General features: G+C 40.6%; 1 protein-coding gene and 1 long non-coding RNA gene across 8 annotated transcripts; one reads left to right on the forward strand and one right to left on the reverse strand.

Annotated features, from left to right (window-relative positions):
* The first annotated feature begins 61 nt into the window (after positions 1–61).
* LOC120806158 (growth hormone receptor-like) lies at positions 62–17569 on the forward strand. Of its 5 annotated transcripts, none has more exons than XM_040156971.1 (9): positions 62–138; positions 4462–4549; positions 10173–10308; positions 11206–11384; positions 12107–12285; positions 12538–12682; positions 13514–13604; positions 13871–13940; positions 15394–17569. In XM_040156971.1, the coding sequence occupies exons 2-9, from the start codon at positions 4471–4473 to the stop codon at positions 16270–16272; spliced, it is 1758 nt and encodes a 585-aa protein (XP_040012905.1). In that variant the 5' UTR covers positions 62–138; positions 4462–4470; the 3' UTR covers positions 16273–17569. The 5 variants fall into 5 exon arrangements, with proteins under 5 accessions (XP_040012905.1, XP_040012907.1, XP_040012906.1 ...); XM_040156973.1 differs by lacking the exon at positions 62–138 and adding an exon at positions 2949–3102; XM_040156972.1 differs by lacking the exon at positions 62–138 and adding an exon at positions 3775–3888.
* On the reverse strand, positions 7247–10727 carry LOC120806159. Of its 3 annotated transcripts, none has more exons than XR_005709647.1 (4): positions 10520–10727; positions 10196–10293; positions 8754–8830; positions 7247–8648 (listed from the first exon to the last, which is right to left on the reverse strand). It is a non-coding gene; the product is annotated as an uncharacterized LOC120806159 (long non-coding RNA). The 3 variants fall into 3 exon arrangements; XR_005709649.1 differs by lacking the exon at positions 10520–10727 and adding an exon at positions 10408–10503; XR_005709648.1 differs by lacking the exon at positions 8754–8830.
* Positions 17570–17828: the final 259 nt, after the last annotated feature.

Genomic DNA, 17828 nt, shown 5'->3' on the forward strand with positions numbered 1-17828 from the left:
GTGAGACGCATTGCCGGCCGGAACTCGGGAGGTCTCCAGGGTCTTTCCGGTGGGACTGCGAAGTTCAGTTGCGTGAGTCGCCGTCCTACTGAGGAGCGCTGTGGACGGGGAGGACACCGCTCACCGCGCCACCACGCGGTGAGTTCCTTCTCGTGTCTGTCCTGCGTGTTCGGGGTGTCCACGCGGCTGCATTTAAGCCCCCGGCGCCCGATGGGGGACACGGTTTCACCCGAGTCCGTCAGGTGAAAGCTTTAGCGTCTTATATGCGGTAGCGGCAGCCGTAGAACAACACACGGGGGGGGGGTCTGAGCCCAAACAAGCCGGAGATAAAGGGTCGTTTAACTGAAAGTACTCTGAAGGACAGACTGTTGAAAACTGAGAGCAAAAACCCGAACAGATGAGTGGCCGAAAACGAAGGGGGAATGCAGATGCACGGCGCAGCTGAGCATTTAACGTCCAGTCGTGCGCTGTGGCAAGTGCGAAAAGGCCGAGCGGAACCCGTTGATTCGGATTTCGTGTCAATAGGAAACGACCCAAGTGACTTTGAAAGAGGGGTCTCTGTGGGGGCACGGGCGGCAGGGGCTCCGGTCCCAGGGACCGCTCAGCCGGGCCGGTGTTTCCGTAGGAGCAGTGAGTCCGGTCAGTTCGCACGCCTGTGTAGGCTCCCAATTCCGAGGCTGAGAAAATGAAAACAACGCGGCCAAGTATTGTGTGTCGGACACCAGGAGCCACATGGCGCTGAAATACTCTCCCCACCTTTATGTCCTGACCTTGAGTGCGTTAGCAGAGCCCACACCTGTTCACCTAAACGGGGGGTGGGGGGGGGGGCTGTGTTGTTTGCAGCCGAGAGGGTGGTTTAGTCTGCTAGTCTGTCTTATCAGCATGAGACCTGTCTGTTTCCAGCTGTGTGTTTGTAGACCCTCAGCACTTGTTCTCACTCCTCGCCCTGTCACTGGCCTTACCATGTAATGATGACAAAGCCTTTCCCGGCTAACGGGGTTTGGTTAACATAGGTGAAAGATTATGTAACAGGAGCTCTTTTTTAGCCTATTGCTCATGCGACCCTATTGAACCCAACACAGAGCCGACATCCAAATCACAACATATCGGCCAATGTTCTGTTCTTAGATAAACAACATTTTGGGGAAGTAGCCCTCATATTTGGAAGTTAAAGAGGTCTCACAAGGACACACACACTTGATTTCTGTTCCATAGATTCCACTCCTCTTACTGAAAGGCACTTTTTTTTTTTTTAATTTTGTCCTAACCCCTCATTTTCCCATGTTTTCAACAAGATTATAGTTTTAAGGGTGAACTTCACTGGAAAAGAAGTTATTATAATTATGTAGATCAAGCAAATCAGAAATACTGCCGAAATATTTGAACCTAAATGAAGAAAAATGAGTGTCAAATATAAATAATATACATACCCCCCAACACTGACACTGCACGGTATATCTCTGATATAAATTTATACAGTATATCAGTCGAGCTCTAACAGAAACATAATAGTGTAACTGCAACCTAGGAAGCAATCAGGGTGCATCTTTGTACGTCACTGTCAATAGCAAAGACGCGGAACTAACCAGACAAAGCTTGAGAACACGAGTAAGCGTCAGTGGGTCTGAGGGGAGGAAGAGAGATTATGTGTCAACAGGTGGTCACTCAGCATAACAACCTCAACAGCGCCATAAGACTTTGGGTTCGGGCAGAAATATTGGCTTCTTTTCATATTGATTCAAATTGAAACCTTAATTAATTTTCTTGTCATCAGCTAGTCAACTGATTGAATAATTGTTTCAAGAATTGTGTCCACTGGTATGTGAAAATGATCTTCTCAACTGTAACGGGCTCAATAATCCATTGTTCATAAATTGGGGTCAAATGTATTTCACACCTCGACGACACCTGATCATTCATTTTCGACATCCTGACAAATACTCCCTCTAACAAAATGGCTTCAGTGACATGTTCTCAGGGGTTTTTCTCTTTGAGGCCATACACTTTCCAGGGCTTTTCTGCCCTTTACACACATATTTAGGTCTTGAAATTCTCAAAAACGCCAGCTTTTAGGCAGGTGTTAAGTTGCCATTGAAATCTGAAAATCACATTACTATTTTTTATCTTAACACGAGAGCAGCCACAAATATATATATCATAACAATATTGTGAAGTATTTTTAAAAGATATTTTAAACAATATATCAGGATGTTAAATCTCTTGAGAACTCTAAAACGTCACATGAGCCCAAGCTTCTGGGTTTAAAAACTCTTGCATTAGAGGATAAATGAATATGAATCCCAAACAAGGATAAGTAAACAAGATCTAAATGAAGCCCAGAATATAGTAAGGATGGATTTCGCAAGTGTTGACAGCAACCCTGCACTGCTGGCTACTGATGGAGGTCACGTTCAGAACAGAACTGTTTACTGTTTCGATACACACCTTTCCATCAAGTGTAAAGATTGTGAATACCGCAAAAGGAAATAATGAATAAAACATGTTCAGATTCTGATTTTGACCTGCTGGTCTTCCCTGCTGTCTATAGAGTGGGGTGTACAGTGATGGATCACCTTAACCCTTTTTTTTCCTCATGGCACAAATTACAAGAAAAAAACAAAACAAACAAACACTAGACAAGTCTAAATTTTCTCAAGAAAATGTGCTGAAAATTGCAGCTGAAACATTTAAAAATCCTTTTATTGCCTTAACACGTTGAGTCTTTGGAGATTTTAAAATGATAATGTGAACGATAAAACAATACCTTAGGTTGAAGCACTCAAACAACCTGAAAAGCATAACTGAAATATATATTCAAGTGGCAGTTGAAATGGAAAAACCAATTGTTGAGGGTTTAGTTTAAGCCCAAGCCCTCAATGAAGTTGAAGGAGTCTATCAATTGAAGTGAAAGGGGTGAAGCACTTAGTGTTTGGTGTCCTTAGGAATTAGTGTTAGTTCAGGTGTAAAGATGGAAGTGCTGAAAGGAGCTGTGTCAATTTAAGTGTAGCTGCTGAGTGAAGCTAATGCGATGGGTTCAATTTAAGCACTGACTGAAGCTAAAGTACACTATTAGATGAAGTGTTCGCTGAATTGAAACAAAGAGTAAGTCATGAACAGAGTTGAAATGTCATTTGACATCTATGGGAAAAATAGAACGTTAAAGGTGTGAGGTGAAGTAAAGTCCTAAAAAAAAGGAGTTTAGATAACAGTCCAGATTTCTGGAGGAAGTATAAATTGTGGAAGACGGGAAGACTCAGTTAAATTGAAATAATGATATGAATTAGTGTTAGTTCAAGTGTAAAAATTGAGAGACGATCACCGGCCTTTAGAAGGAAGTGCTGACAAGTGTTGAAGTTTCAGTTTAAGTGTGTAACAACTGATGAAACCACAGGGAAATAGACTCAATAGCACGACTGACATGAGACAGGAACTGGATTCAAAGAACAGTCTTTACTTGCCAAAACAGGTTTGATACACAGGTAAGCAGTCAGACGTAGAGGCGGACAAATCTGGCAGGTAGAAGGGGAAAAAAAAGACAATGTTACAGAAACTAACAATAAACAGGAACATAAAAACAAGGAACCTGCTGGAACACTTGATACAAGCTCCAAAGACCAATTGGCACTGAGACCAGGGAACACGTGAACTAAATACACCGGTTAGGGGAAGACAATGAGAGACAGGTGGAACTAATGAGGGCTGGGCAGACAATCATACAGGCGGGAAACACACAATGGCAGGAAGGGAAGCATCTGAAATGAGAGGAGAGGTAACAAAATAAAACTGGAAACAATGAAGGACCGAATGATGTAAAGAAAAACATAACCTAAGGAGCAGAGTTGAAGTGACAATGAAAGTGCTGAAAGGAGGTGAAGTGTAAGTTGAAGTGTAAGTGATAGTGTATAAGGAGCACATATCAGTTCAAGTGTCAATTATTCAAATCACTTGGATGAAAATCTGAACTAAGGTCATTTTATAACCACCAAATATCAAATCCTGCGTAAATCAAAAGCCTAAAGAATTTGAATGTTTTAAAGCAGCACGACTATAAATATTATTCAGCTTATTTATGCTGTTTAAAAAACATGAAATGTTTAGATGGCAAAGGCGTTTGTTGGGTCCTGTCCTCAAGAGTTCATATTTCAATTATTTAACAAAATATTAGCAGAGTGGGAACAGAGTTCACCTGAATTCAGCTGAATGTTAGGATGTAAAATAACCTCATAGATAAGCTGCTGTCCTTTGATGAAGGAGTTTATCTAAAGCACTTTACTGTCCTATGACTCTATACAGTTATGTCATGGGTGTACCCAACCCCTCTTCTTTTTAAAAAAAAAAGTGAAGGAGTGGTAAAAGCGCCCCTGTTTAATGGTGGTGGTGGGCAGGGCCTTCATGGATCGTGTCGTTCAGATGGGTGGACTGCACTGAGAAACTAACATTCACCACATGTTGCCTCCACAGCTCAACACCATGGCTGCTGGTCTTACCACGGTAGTCCTCTTGCTTCACATCCTCACTGCTTCAGCATTGGAATCAACCTCTGAGCAAGGTATGTTCATGAACCTTTATTTGCTGACCATTCTTTTCAGTTTACTTGTGTTGCATAAGTAGGTTAGATTTTTAAAACATTTGTAGGCATTTTAAGACTTGAGACAGGTTTGAAATTATGTTTATTATATACAGTAAAATATTGTATTACATTCTTGGCAAGTTATATGCCTGGCATTGATGATGCTTTCTCTGACATCTGGCGTCCTCTCATGCCTGTTGGTGTTTGTTTTGGAATTAAAAAATTGCAAGATGGAACAAATTTTTGAGATAAATCTTTTTTTAATGGGCCACAGGACAATGCTAGCCTGCAATAATAGAAAACATTAATAGCAGCATAGTTACTGTGCTGCTCTGGCGTGAACATGAAATGTGTTGCACGACAGTAAAGCCCGACACAGAGAGCCATGCAGAGCAGCCAGCAGATTTCTAGTGAAGTGGCTTCCCAGGAATTCTGGAGAGCAGAGAGCACTCCACTGCTGAACAATGGGAAGCTGTTTATGTGTAGAGCCCCCCTTTCAACCAGTCAGTGCCTCAGTGACAGTGGAAAAGCTATGTATTTGAGCATATGTGAGCTTTGCTTTATCCACAGATATAAACGAGGTCTGCATTGACTATTTAAGTCAGCCACGGACATCCTGGGCTTTGTCTTGTTACATAACACTGTTAGTAAGTTAGCGGAGGTGTGGACGGAAGAGGTGTTGCCCTCTACTCCTGGTCTCATTCTACATATTTTTATTCCAGTTTTGTTTCATGTCTTAATGTGGGATTGCACAAGGCTGCTGTGTTCTGACAAGTGTGTTTTCCCCCCTGTAACAAAAATGTGGGAGTGACAGCCAACAATGTGTTCACAGAAATCAGTGGGGCTAAGTCTAATTTTTCTGTGCAGACTCGGCATCAAGTCTGCTGACTTTTGATGGCCTAGGGATTTCCGATTCGCTGCCTACAGCTCAGATTATGTTGAGTGGTTCGCACTGGTCTGCTGTCACTGCGGTGCAGGGCTGCTTGCCGAATTGGAGAAACAACTACATGTAACTGAAGGACAAAGATAAAAAGGGGTTGCTTGTAGTGATGAACCTACAGAGTCATCAGCTGAATCTGCAGCTCCCTCTTGGCTTTAAGGAGCTTTACACTGAGCTCATTGTTTATCTTTCCAGACCTCAGCTTTACGGTTTTAGCTCACTCTCACCGCTCTCACAGAGGGCAGCTCTTTTCAGAGGAGAAAAAGATCTAAAAAGACCAATGTAGACTACCTGTTCACCGGAGCACCAATGTTTATATCCAGCAGGGATCAGGACATTGGGTCTTAATGTAATTAGGTTTTCTTGACTGGAAATGTTATACTGTCACTCTCCACTTTCAGCTGTACACAACCTTTTTTTTTTTTTTTTTTCTTCTATCCACGTTTTGCCAAAAAGGCTTGTTAGGTTAGTAAGGAGCTGAGAGCATTGTGGCTCTCATCCAAGGAAGGAAATGGCTATTCTAAATGCAGAGGATGAGGTATTTTCCCCTGAGAGCACACTGATTGATGCCAGAACACGTGACTCTGTAAATAACCGTTTGCCCTGTGTGCTCACAGGAAAGACATTAATGACAGTTTCCCACCAACACACTGTGCAGATGTTAATAGATGCTGTAATAGGAAAAACACACGCTAATTATCATCAAGAGGTTGTACGAACCAAGCCAGACAATAAACTGGGGTTCTACCTGTGAGTTTATGGCATCTGCTGAGGGTATGAGTTAGTCCTTTAAAGGAAAATAACGCTAGCTGTTATTTCCTGCTCCCTCTGAAATCATGACAAAAAGAGAATGCATCTGGGCTTGTACAAAACAGATTGTGCAAGGATGTTTTGTTTCACCCTGAAATAGACTGTGTCAGCAGCACTCAGAGAAAAAAATCATGCTGTAAATATGTTTACTTGGTAGGGTTGTGGTTGTTTTGCCTCAGAGAGAGGACTCCCGTATTGAGAATACTCTGTAAATTGATGTTATGTTGGAAATTGTCTGTGTGTTTTGTTAATCTAATGATTGTGTTCAGAAAGCACTCCACATCTACTGCTCACATGTTTACTTACGCCAGAAGTGAACTCTGCTTGGCAGCAGCTGAGCAAACACGGCAGCACTTACTTTGACGTGCAAGCACAAAAATGAAGCCTGTCAGTTTGCAAGGTGATCCAGTTCTCCTCACAATATTCCTTGCCAAGAAGGACCTGGTTGTAGACCGCATATGTGCTATGTGAGAAGAAGACATCAAGGAGAAAAACCCTTATTCCCTTTTTTTTTTTCCTATATTGCTCTTTCTCACTCTCACTCAGTAGTGGAAGACGTACTCAGGTCCAGTTGATAAGCTGAAGTAGCAAAACCACAATCTAAAAATACAGGTAAAACTCCGGATTTCAGACTTTTGCTTGAAAGTATATAATTTACTAAGGGGGGTGGTGGGGAGCTAACTCTGACTCTTTTATATACTGTTGGATAAGCTGATGTATGTATATCAATGTATATTTTATAAGTTAAATACATTTTTATATTTGATTTTAAAACCTGCAAAGCACTAGTAACTATAGTATGAACAACCTCTTAGAAATTATGTTTATAAGGGATTCTAATGCTGCCCGGATTGCACTTATCCAAGTAACGACGAAACATTGTTAATTAACATACTTGGAAAGTTGAAAAATTTCGATTTAAAAAAAAAAAAAAGGTAGCAGTAAAATTTTCAATGACGGCGTATTTCAATTATTCACTCTTGCAATTGAGTATCCGCCCATGTCAATTAAATCATGTTTAAAAGTTTTCATGGTGATTTTTAAGCCCTGGGTTAAGTTTAGGGAAGGATTGTGGTCTTGGTGTAATACAGAAAAAGTCAACACTGACTTGAGCCTCAACGCAATGACGTGTTTACTTCTTTTTAACATGGCCTAACCACAGCCACCATATTTCCCTAACCTCAAGCAAAGTGTTTTTGCCATGTAGACCCAACCACACGTGGGTCGTAGGATTCGAACCAGTGTCTCCTGTGTCAGAGTCCTGCAATTTTGTTTACCCACCTTCCGCCCAAACCTCCTACCTATGTGCTGATACCTGCATGGTAAATTGACATAGAGTAGCATTTCATTCACTTGAAGAAATGTTGCCACCTAATGTATAGTAATTATGTTTCCCCTCAAAACGTATGTGGTAATGCTAATTAGTAGTATATAAACATAATTTGTAGGAAACAGAGTTACTAATAAATGTCTTTCTTCACATGTAATTTTTTATATACCATTTTATGATATACTTTGTATTACACAAAATAATCTGGAAATTAATTTGAGAGGTTGAATTACCCAGATGTGAAAGTCTTTGTTTGAATAATCCAGTAAATGAAAAACCCGACTAACCAAGTTATTTCATAACTCAAACATGGGGGACCTTTGAGTTAAGATGACTCTATTTCACTATGCACTGCTGTTCCCAAGGTTAAGACTGAATTTCCATGCTCAAGCTTTTTTAATTACTTTGACGTAGTTAAAAAATTACGTCAAAGATATTGAACAATCCTGTAGATTCAATTTCACAGGGAATCAGTCCTGCTCGTGGATTTGCAGCAGAGATATCTCAGTAGACTGCAAATGGTATGGCAAAATGGAATTGTGAAAAAAAAGTGGAATCTACCCAAGCACTCTCGCACAACCCAAAAATAAAATGAACGAATAAGGCAATCTGTCTTTTTCACACATTTTCCCTGTCGCACACACAGTGTTTACAAACCACCCACATGTCCTCATTTATCTTGACAAGCGAGAAACAAAAATGCTCCGCATAACTGAGTGTCAAATTGATTTTAACTGAGCTAAGCACAGTTCTGAGGAGGGGATCTGGTAAACAGGTTATTTTTACCCTGTAACTCCCCTTCCCTGAAGCGCCCTAAGCAGGCCAGAGGTATTCATCATCTGCTCCCCGCGCTGCCTCTCAGCTGCGAAAGAGCCATCCTGTCCTGACACTTCTCGGTAATCAGCCAGCCCGGGCTTGTGTTGTCCTTCCTCCCTGAAGTGTTGATGTGGTCAGCTGAGTGCCGCGGCTGTCCCCAGAACCACTTATCACAAAGCCTCCTGGTAATACAACGAGCAGAGTTTACTTAAGGTTGGAAAAAAACAAAACAACAAAAAAACCTCCCTCGTGCCTGTTTAAATAAACATATTTCCTCACTTACTTACCTCAAGATCATGAGATGTGATTGAAAGCTCCGGAACAAGTGGTCCTTTAGTTCAGATTAGAGCCCTGGATACTGGAACTTTGAGGCCAATATCAATATTAATATTTGAGGCTTAAAATGATCCAATAACAATGATCATTTTAAGTTAACACATTTAATACATTTTTGACAAACATTTTTATTTGTATCTGGTATTATGCCAATACCAGTGCATAGGCCAAAAATGTCAGCTCGGCTGATGGATCGGTCGCGCTCTAGTCATTGGAACTATTTTCCTTTTTCTATTTAACCCAAAGAAATATTCCCTATGAAAACTGTTCATAGTGTTTTCTGTGAATTACTCAGATTAACCGGAACAGTGTTTTGTGAAAGAGATGTTGGGTGTTGGGTTGGGTGGACCAACCCATTAAGGCGGTAATAGGCAGCTATATAATGGAGATCATGGAGCTAATGGGCTCATAAATGAGGACATACTGAAATGATGATTATAAAGACATGACGGGGCTGGTACATTTCAGTGTGCTCTGGACTTTTCTCATCTTTCATCTTGCACACATTATGCATTTTGAAAATTCTTGAAAGTGCACTGCAGCACTCATTATAGGACAAGATGAACTATACCCCTCTTCTATACTAGATACTAGCGTATACAGAAAAAATTATACGGTTATTATTATTTTATACTGTTGTTGCAGTTACTATATATGAAATGTATGTACTTTATCATTTAAGATATAATGCCAATGCCAATTAAACTTCACAAAGACAAAGCAAAATCCTTTTCCAGAGATCCAATATGGATTTTGGTCTCAAGACGATCGACAATTTGTTTCAAATTTTTGCAGCTGTGAGGAGCTCCTGAATTTCTTTTTAATTGCATTGTGCGACAGTAGCATCTATCAAAAGCACACTCAAAAGGCAAGTAATGTATAATTTTGCACACTAACTTTTTATATTGCGCTCAGTTTTATCAGTTTGACTGTGTGAACACACAATAGACAGACAGGAATTGGGGCACAGCTAAAGGCAGCTGCAAGGAAGCTATAGAGAAGCTCTGTGCACATATCTCAGTTTATGCAGCCAGTAAAACAGGATCCATGTGGTACTTAATGTTTTAGTGCACAGTCTTTGAAAAGTTATTCCACGACAGCCGCAGCAGTGAACTCTGGCTGCAGCTTTCACTTGAAGAGCGGTAAAATGACTTCCAGGAAAATGCTGATGTTTGCCCTGTGGCTGGGCTGCTCACAAGAGTTAGGTTACAGTTTATATCCTGTCCCTGAACTGCAGCTCATAGGTCCTCAAAAGCAACCATGAGTCAGAGCAGCTGCAAAAAAGAAACGAGAGCGGAACAGATCTTTACATTATAAAAAGGGATTAGATATGTAATTACTCTCCCTTCTCCCTCTCTGTCTCCCTGCAGTCCTCCCTCAGAGACGCCCTCACCTCACTGGCTGTGTCTCCGCCAACATGGAGACTTTCCGCTGCAGATGGAATGTCGGCACTTTCCACAACCTCTCCGAGCCTGGAGACCTCCACTTATTCTACATCAACAAAAAGTGAGGGGAAAAATGTTGCCATTGCCATTACAAATATGTGGTTTTCTCTGTGCTGTCAAAGACATCACAAAATGATAGAAAAATGATATTAAAAAAAACCTTTGAAAAACTCTCCTTCGACAAATGATGGACCTAAAGTTGTAATAAACAGGATTGTAGAGTTTTGTTTTTGTATCTTGGTATCTTCAACCAGATTTTTATTCATACTTACTCATCCGTTGCTGATTGAGGTCTAGTGGGTCCACTGCTTTTACAACTCAGCTGTGTACATTGTTGTGTCTGCGCCTGTTGACAAGGCGAAAGTCCAGTTAAGGGTTACACTCAGATGTAACTTATTTACTGTTGAAATGTATAAGCTGGGCCATGGTCAGGTGTTTATGTCGTACTGAATAGTCCACATTAAATTCTTTTGCAATTTAGTTGTCAACAAATCCCATGAGAAGAACAAAACCAGCGCAGTGTGCGTGTTCATGGTAATGGAGGAACATTTCAGTGCAACAGTGGGGCTCACTGATGTGTTTTTTAGAACACAATGGAGCTCTGTGGTGCAGAAGAAGAGCTTATATTGGGCCTTGGATACACATGCAATACTCGTTAGTAGAATCAATTTAATGTTGGTTTTGGTATTTTTCATGGAATTTGTTTACCAAAACAAAAAATGGAATGTCACCAGCCTTATCAAAGTATTAGTAGTTAATTTTAAGAGCTAAATATGTTCATTGATATTGTACACATGGTTATAATCTACAGCTGTAAAAATACGTACTCATCTAAAATACCTAAAAACTGCTTTGTTGAGAAGATTTTCAGAGTGAGTGAGGTGCCGTTTTCTCTCACCTCCTTCCTCTCCTTCATGCAGTGTTTTAGACCGCATGTTGTCTTTCCCCCACCCCGCAGACCCTCCCTTGCCTCTCCGAAAGAGTGGAGTGAGTGTCCTCACTACAGCGCCGACCCGCCAAACGAGTGCTTCTTCAACGAGAACCACACATCCATCTGGACGTATTACAGTGTCCAGCTCCGCTCGAGGGATCAATCCGTCCTCTATGACGAGAACCTCTTCCACGTCCAAGACATCGGTGACTTTTCTGCCTCACTGCTCAGCCGTCACGATCCAGATTAGAAAAAAAAATGATTGAAAAAAACCTAATTAAAAACCCATGCACGGTCATGTGAGGTTTTTCCCATATTCCACACCCACGAAGATTAACGACCAGAGCACTTTGGGGAATCTTTTTCTGTCCATATACTGTTTTTTACTGGTTTCCATGGTTTGGCCCTGTTTGTTTCAGTTAAGGGAATATCTTGATGATACTTCACACAACAGATTTTTAAACAACAGCGTGCTTCTGGAAACAGTTTGGGGGAAGACATTTTCCTGTTTCAGCATGAAAATGAATGAATTGGGATGCTGACTGTGGGGCGGGCCATTTCGTTCAACATCAGCGCTGAACCTTACTAATGCTCTTGTGGCTGAAGTGGAGCAAATCCCTGCAGCTCTGGCTTCAGGGATTTGCAAAGTGGAGGCTGTTGTAATGTAATTGCAATGTAAAATTGCTCACGGTATTGGAATGACATTTTCTTTAACATTCACATATGGATGTAATGTTCAAAGTGTTCACTTAATTTTATCCATGTAGTGTTAAAAAAAAAGCAGTGATCTTGATACAAGGATTAGTTAGAAATAAAAATATAATAGGAATAATCCATGAGTACATGAATGTAAACCTGTACTGTTTGAACTGAAGTTATGTTCAATTGCTGATGATAAAACCCTACTCTAAAATTTTCCGTTCTGCAGTGCAACCAGATCCACCTGTCGGGCTGAACTGGACGCTGCTGAATGTGAGTTTGACCAGCACCTATTATGACATCATGCTGAGCTGGAAGCCTCCTCAGTCCGCAGACGTGGAGATGGGATGGATGACGCTGCAATATGAGGTCCACTACCGCGATGTCAACTCTGACCTATGGGACGCAGTGGGTGTCTTCTAAGTTTTATTTTACTTTGCTAAATTAGAGCTTCAGTTAAGTTGAATTTCACTATTATATTGAACCATACTTTTATGTGCATCAGTTAATTTTAAGACTTCAGGACTGTAATATACCCTGATTGATTTTTATAGTAAGCATGATATTATTGTCAAAGGAAACATGAATGTTTCTTAGAACAGAAGACCGTGATGCTGTACTACTGCTTCTAATATTTGAACCTTATCTTCTCCACCACAGGTCGACCTTGTGAAAAGCACACATCGCTCCCTTTATGGGCTTCAAACTAACGTAAATCACGAGGTTCGGGTCCGATGCAAAATGCTTGGTGGGAAAGAATTTGGAGAATTCAGCGACTCAGTATTTGTCCACATCCCATCCAAAGGTAAACACTCATTGCAATGTTTACAAGCCTGGTGGACTAAGCTCTTACATTTAGTGTTATAAATGTTTTTCACTTTTCCATGAAACCCCTAGAGGCTTCAGCTGATTGTCCAGTAATAAACCTTTCAATATTCCTGCCCACAGTTCACCCGCGCCCTGCCCTTTTCACTGAGCTTTAGCCCCTCAATACAGCATATAAATAAGAAATGGTAACTCAGTAATTACCTGTCTGATCCTCCTAACGCAGTGATCAGAATGTACCATAGCCATTTGTGAATCCAGCCTCAGTTTATGCTTAAATATTTGAGAATTTGCCATTGACAAGCCAATATAAATAAGCCATTGTACTTATGTTGTCTCAAAGTTTTATTTATTTATTTATTTATTTTACAAAAAATGCATCGTTTTTCCGTAATTTTAATGTAATCTTTATTTCAAATATAAAAAACGATGATTACACAAGACACACAGACTGGGACTGGTGTGAGTCTGATGATAGGTTCACATTTTTCAAGTATCTTCAAGTCTTTTTCCATAATGGTCCTGTCATGTCTGAATAAAGCTACAATGAACATTCACTTAATGAGCACCCCATTGTACTGTATGTCTGAAAGACAAAAAGCCTTTACATAAAAAGATAAATGAAGGCAACAGTGTTAAGTGGTCAATGTCTGAAAAAGGCTTCTGTGAATTATACATTTGTCAACCTAAAACTTAAACATAACCTTTAATGTTTTTTTTTTTTTTCCATTTTTTAATATTTTTTTTTTTTTAAAGTACATTTTATGATTATATTAAGTATGTGTGAATTTGTGTGTCTTTCCTTTCCCAGTGTCAAGATTCCCAGTGGTGGCTTTGCTCATCTTTGGTGCCTTGTGTTTAGTGGCCATCCTCATGTTAGTTATCATATCACAGCAGGAAAAGTAAGTATTTTACAACTACCAGGATTTCTGTGCAGAACTGTGAGGTTTTAAAAAGCTTAGAGAAGAAAGGGAGTGCAGTAGGCTGCTCAGTGACCAGCAAGCAGTCTGTGTTGGCTGTTTGACCTCGAAGATCTGTCACGGCGTCTGTGTTATCAGGGGTGTCATTCAAAGGTGTTAAACAGTGAGATAGTCTGTATATCTGCACTGTTTATTTCATTTGTGCATTCTGTCAAATTAACATTTTTTCTTTTTTTTTCTTTCCTAAGGTTGATGGTTATTCTTTTGCCTCCTGTTCCTGGACCTAAAATAAAAGGAATTGACCCAGAGCTACTAAAGGTATTCACCCTATTCACCCGCATGTTATGATGCTTGACCATGACTTGCCCTGATTTATTGGCACTCAGTGTTTATGTGGCGGTCACATTACAAAGTGACATTTGCTCGTTCACGCCCAGTAGATGGGGCTGGAAGCTTGGAGAATACTCGCGGGGCTAGGTGGTGAACTACTAAAGCTAGCAAGCTAACCATTAACTGGCTAGCTTGCCTGTCCGAGCTAACAAGCTTCCCAAGGTCATTTAGAAAAACTCATTCGCTCGTAAGCTTAGTTTTGCTAACGAGACAAAAAGTTTACACATTTTATTCACAAGATGTGTTTTGACTCTTGCATCATAAATGTCTGCAAGCTATCCCTCTTCTATGGAGCAGTTTTTACTTCGACAGAGCAGGATAACTGAAAGTGAGTGGTGCAACACAGTTAGTAAGCTATGATAGCTTCATCTGTTTTTGATTCTTTGGCTCTAGATCCCCTCAAAGGTCAGCACTGTCGAGACGGCTTGCTGATGGTCAATGGCGCAACACAGATCATTCGCTAAGATTAATTTTGCATCCTCGAACGGATCCTCTGATTCCTTTGGAATGAACTGATCTCAGCACAAAAGCTGTTTTAAATCCTGCTGTATCCATGCCTTTAAAGTAATACTTCACCTAAAATGTAGAAGAGAGACAATTTTGAGACCAACAGAAAACTAAACAACTAACACTGGTCAGAGTTTGGTCACTGAGCCCAGCTTTCTAACTTAAAAGACCAGTTCACTCAAATCAAAAAACACATATTTTCACAAGTGACGGGGACGTCTTTCTACAAGATGTTGAAGTTGTTTTTTTCAGACAAAGAGGTAACTTTGTGATGCTTTGAGCACCACAAACTATATTCTGTTTGTCGCCATCATTTTGGCTAATAAATCAAAAAGGTTTTTTTTTTGTGGTATTTATGTCCTTGATTATCTGTTATCTATATTATCTGTCTGCAACACTGATTAGATGATGTCCAACAAGGCAAGAAACACAAGCACAGGTTTTAAAACAAGCCATCAACTTAGCCAAATTAGCTAAAAAACTTTATTTGGAGTTAAAAGTTATATTGAGACCATTGAAAATAATCCTTCAGTGCACAGGAAGTCTGAGTGTTCACAACACAACAGAATAGGAACACATCTGTAAAGCAACTTTTGTAAACTGTGAAACATGGGATTTTGAATAAAACCCCATGTAAGCCTCATGATTGTTTGACCGCTTGTCTCTTGACCTCTCTGACTTCTTTTTAGTGACATCACCACATTCCCAGATCTTAGCAATTGAGAACTATGTTATTATTACTGATGAAAATTATTGCCAAAGCTACAAAATAAGACCCAAATTGTAAAAAAGATTATCCCTGAAGCAGCCGACCTTACTAACGGGCTGAATGTGGCCTCTTTAGTGTATCAACTCTGTTTTCTTTATCTCACAGAAAGGGAAGCTGAGGGAGTTGACATCCATCCTGGGTGGTCCCCCTGATCTGAGGCCAGAGCTGTACAACAACGACCCCTGGGTGGAATTCATCGATCTAGACATTGAGGAACAGAATGACAGACTGACAGAACTGGATACGGACTGTCTCATGGAGCGCTCCCTATCCTCCAACTGCACTCCCGTCTCCATTGGCTTCAGAGATGACGACTCCGGCCGTGCCAGCTGCTGCGACCCTGATCTCCCCATTGACCCGGATGTGTCACCTTTCCATCCTCTGATCCCAAACCAAACCCTCAGTAAAGAACCCTTGTGCCTGGCAGCCTCTGAGCCAACCTCCCCGGTCCAGAGCCCAACTGCTGCAGAGCCTCCTTTTGCAGCTCTAGGCAGGGAGGCTTTGTACACCCAGGTGAGCGAGGTGAGGTCATCTGGCAAGGTGCTGTTGTCACCTGAGGAACAGACTGAGGGGGGGAAAACCACAGGCAAAGACTCAGAGAAAGACATCATGGTGGAGAAGGAGAAAGAAAAGAGAGAATTTCAGCTCCTGGTGGTGAATGCGGATCAGGGAGGTTACACCTCAGAGTTCAACGCAGGGAAAATGAGCCCTAGATTGCCCACAGGGGATGCGAGTGAACCCTGTCAGACAGGAGAGAACTTGAGTTCTTCACCATCCCCATCGCCTTACTATGAATCAGATACCACCACCATGTCCCTATTACCTCCTGCTCCTGTCTACACCATGGTAGAGGGTGTTGACAGACAGAACAGCCTCTTACTGACACAAAATTCGACACCTGCCCGACAGCTGATAATCCCAAAGGCCATGCTGACACCAGACGGCTACCTAACCCCTGACATTTTGGGAAGCGTCACACCGTAGATCAGCTATGTACTGTGCGAAGTTAAGACTATTCAATCAAAGGCAGAGATAAACTTCGGAAGAGACTTGGAGATTGATTTTCCCAAGGTAGTGTTTGAATGTCAGCTCATGTAAAATAGTTGGGGGGCCATCTGTGCCTGTCCTGCCACCACCTCTACCTCCTCCGACCTTGCATTGCACGCTCTGAGAGGGCTGTAAAGTCAACAAGGCTGGAAATTTGGTATGAACGAAGAAGGGGGCACAAGAATGTGTTTCACTTCAGGTGTGGAAAGGGGAACCAAAAGTAAACAACACAAGCAGGGGCTGAAATTGCCTCAATAATTCAATACTCTGACACCTAAAAACAGGCCTACAACCCTACTTATTGAATAACTGTCTTTATTAAAACTGCATTGATCAACTTAGGCCACTAGACGACAGAATAATCCCCCAACCACCTAAGAGAATCAGCCCTAACATATAAAGTTGTTTTGGGTAACGTGTTAGCAAAAAGTTGCGTTTACATATTCAGAAGACAAAGAGCTTTTTTTTTTTTTCATTTAAAGTTGTATTTCTGTCCAACTAATGAATGCAAGTCCACTCTCCTTTTTAGCTCTGGTTTGGTGTCCATCAACTCCTGAGAAGACTATCTGGTTCTTGAGCCAACCAGCTACTCTATAAATTTCGTCTGCCACTTGCTGCTATGAACTAAAAGAGGCTAAAAAAGCTCTGTAAGAGCTGCAGAGTTGCTGGTTATTCCCTGTTGTGTTGTCAATATAAGAGACACCTTTCACATTACAGGTTGTCATTTCATTACATTTTGATATAAAAATATTGACTAATGCTGCTTTAAATGAGAATATATTATTTGTACTTGCTTAATCCTAAAATTTTTATGTCAAAAGCTTTCTTTTTGATAAAATCAGGTAATGTGTATTGATAAACCCTGTGAAAAATGTCAATGTAAACATAATTTAATTATGTTCCCTCTTTTTATGAATCAAAAATACTGTATTTATGCTTTTCATAAAGTTTTCATTCCTTTTCAGGCTTTAAGATCAATACTGCCACATTGAAAATGTTACTTAACCAATAAGTTAGCTATTGCTCTTTTTAATACTCAGTCGTATTGGGGTTTATATAATCATGTTGTTGCCAACAGGTGAACCCCTGAAAAAGCATGAGCTGTATGTAAAATGGTCAACTGGATCATGGAATATTAGATGCTTATCTTACTTTAATGCTATTACATATTGTGTTCTTCATTTATAGTCTAAACTGTGAAATGTGTTCAGAGCTGTGTTTTTTTTTTTTGTTGTTTGTTGTTGTTTTTTTTGTTGTTGTTTTTTTTGTTAGTGCATGGACTGTTAAGGTTTTTGTTTTTCATTTAATTTCTGGTTAACAGCATTTCAACTGTTACAAATGTTAGTTACAAATAAAAAACTTTCATACTTTTGCTCCAGTTTGTCTTCTTATTGAGCTCAGCTAGTTTTTAGTTTTTTCAAAGCACTGCACAGATGACCGATGAATTTATTTTTTGTTGAGAGTGTACTAAAAGGAATATTCTCACTTAAGAG

Source organism: Xiphias gladius, chromosome 20 (genome assembly GCF_016859285.1).
Source record: "Xiphias gladius isolate SHS-SW01 ecotype Sanya breed wild chromosome 20, ASM1685928v1, whole genome shotgun sequence".
Taxonomy (NCBI): Eukaryota; Metazoa; Chordata; class Actinopteri; order Istiophoriformes; family Xiphiidae; genus Xiphias; species Xiphias gladius.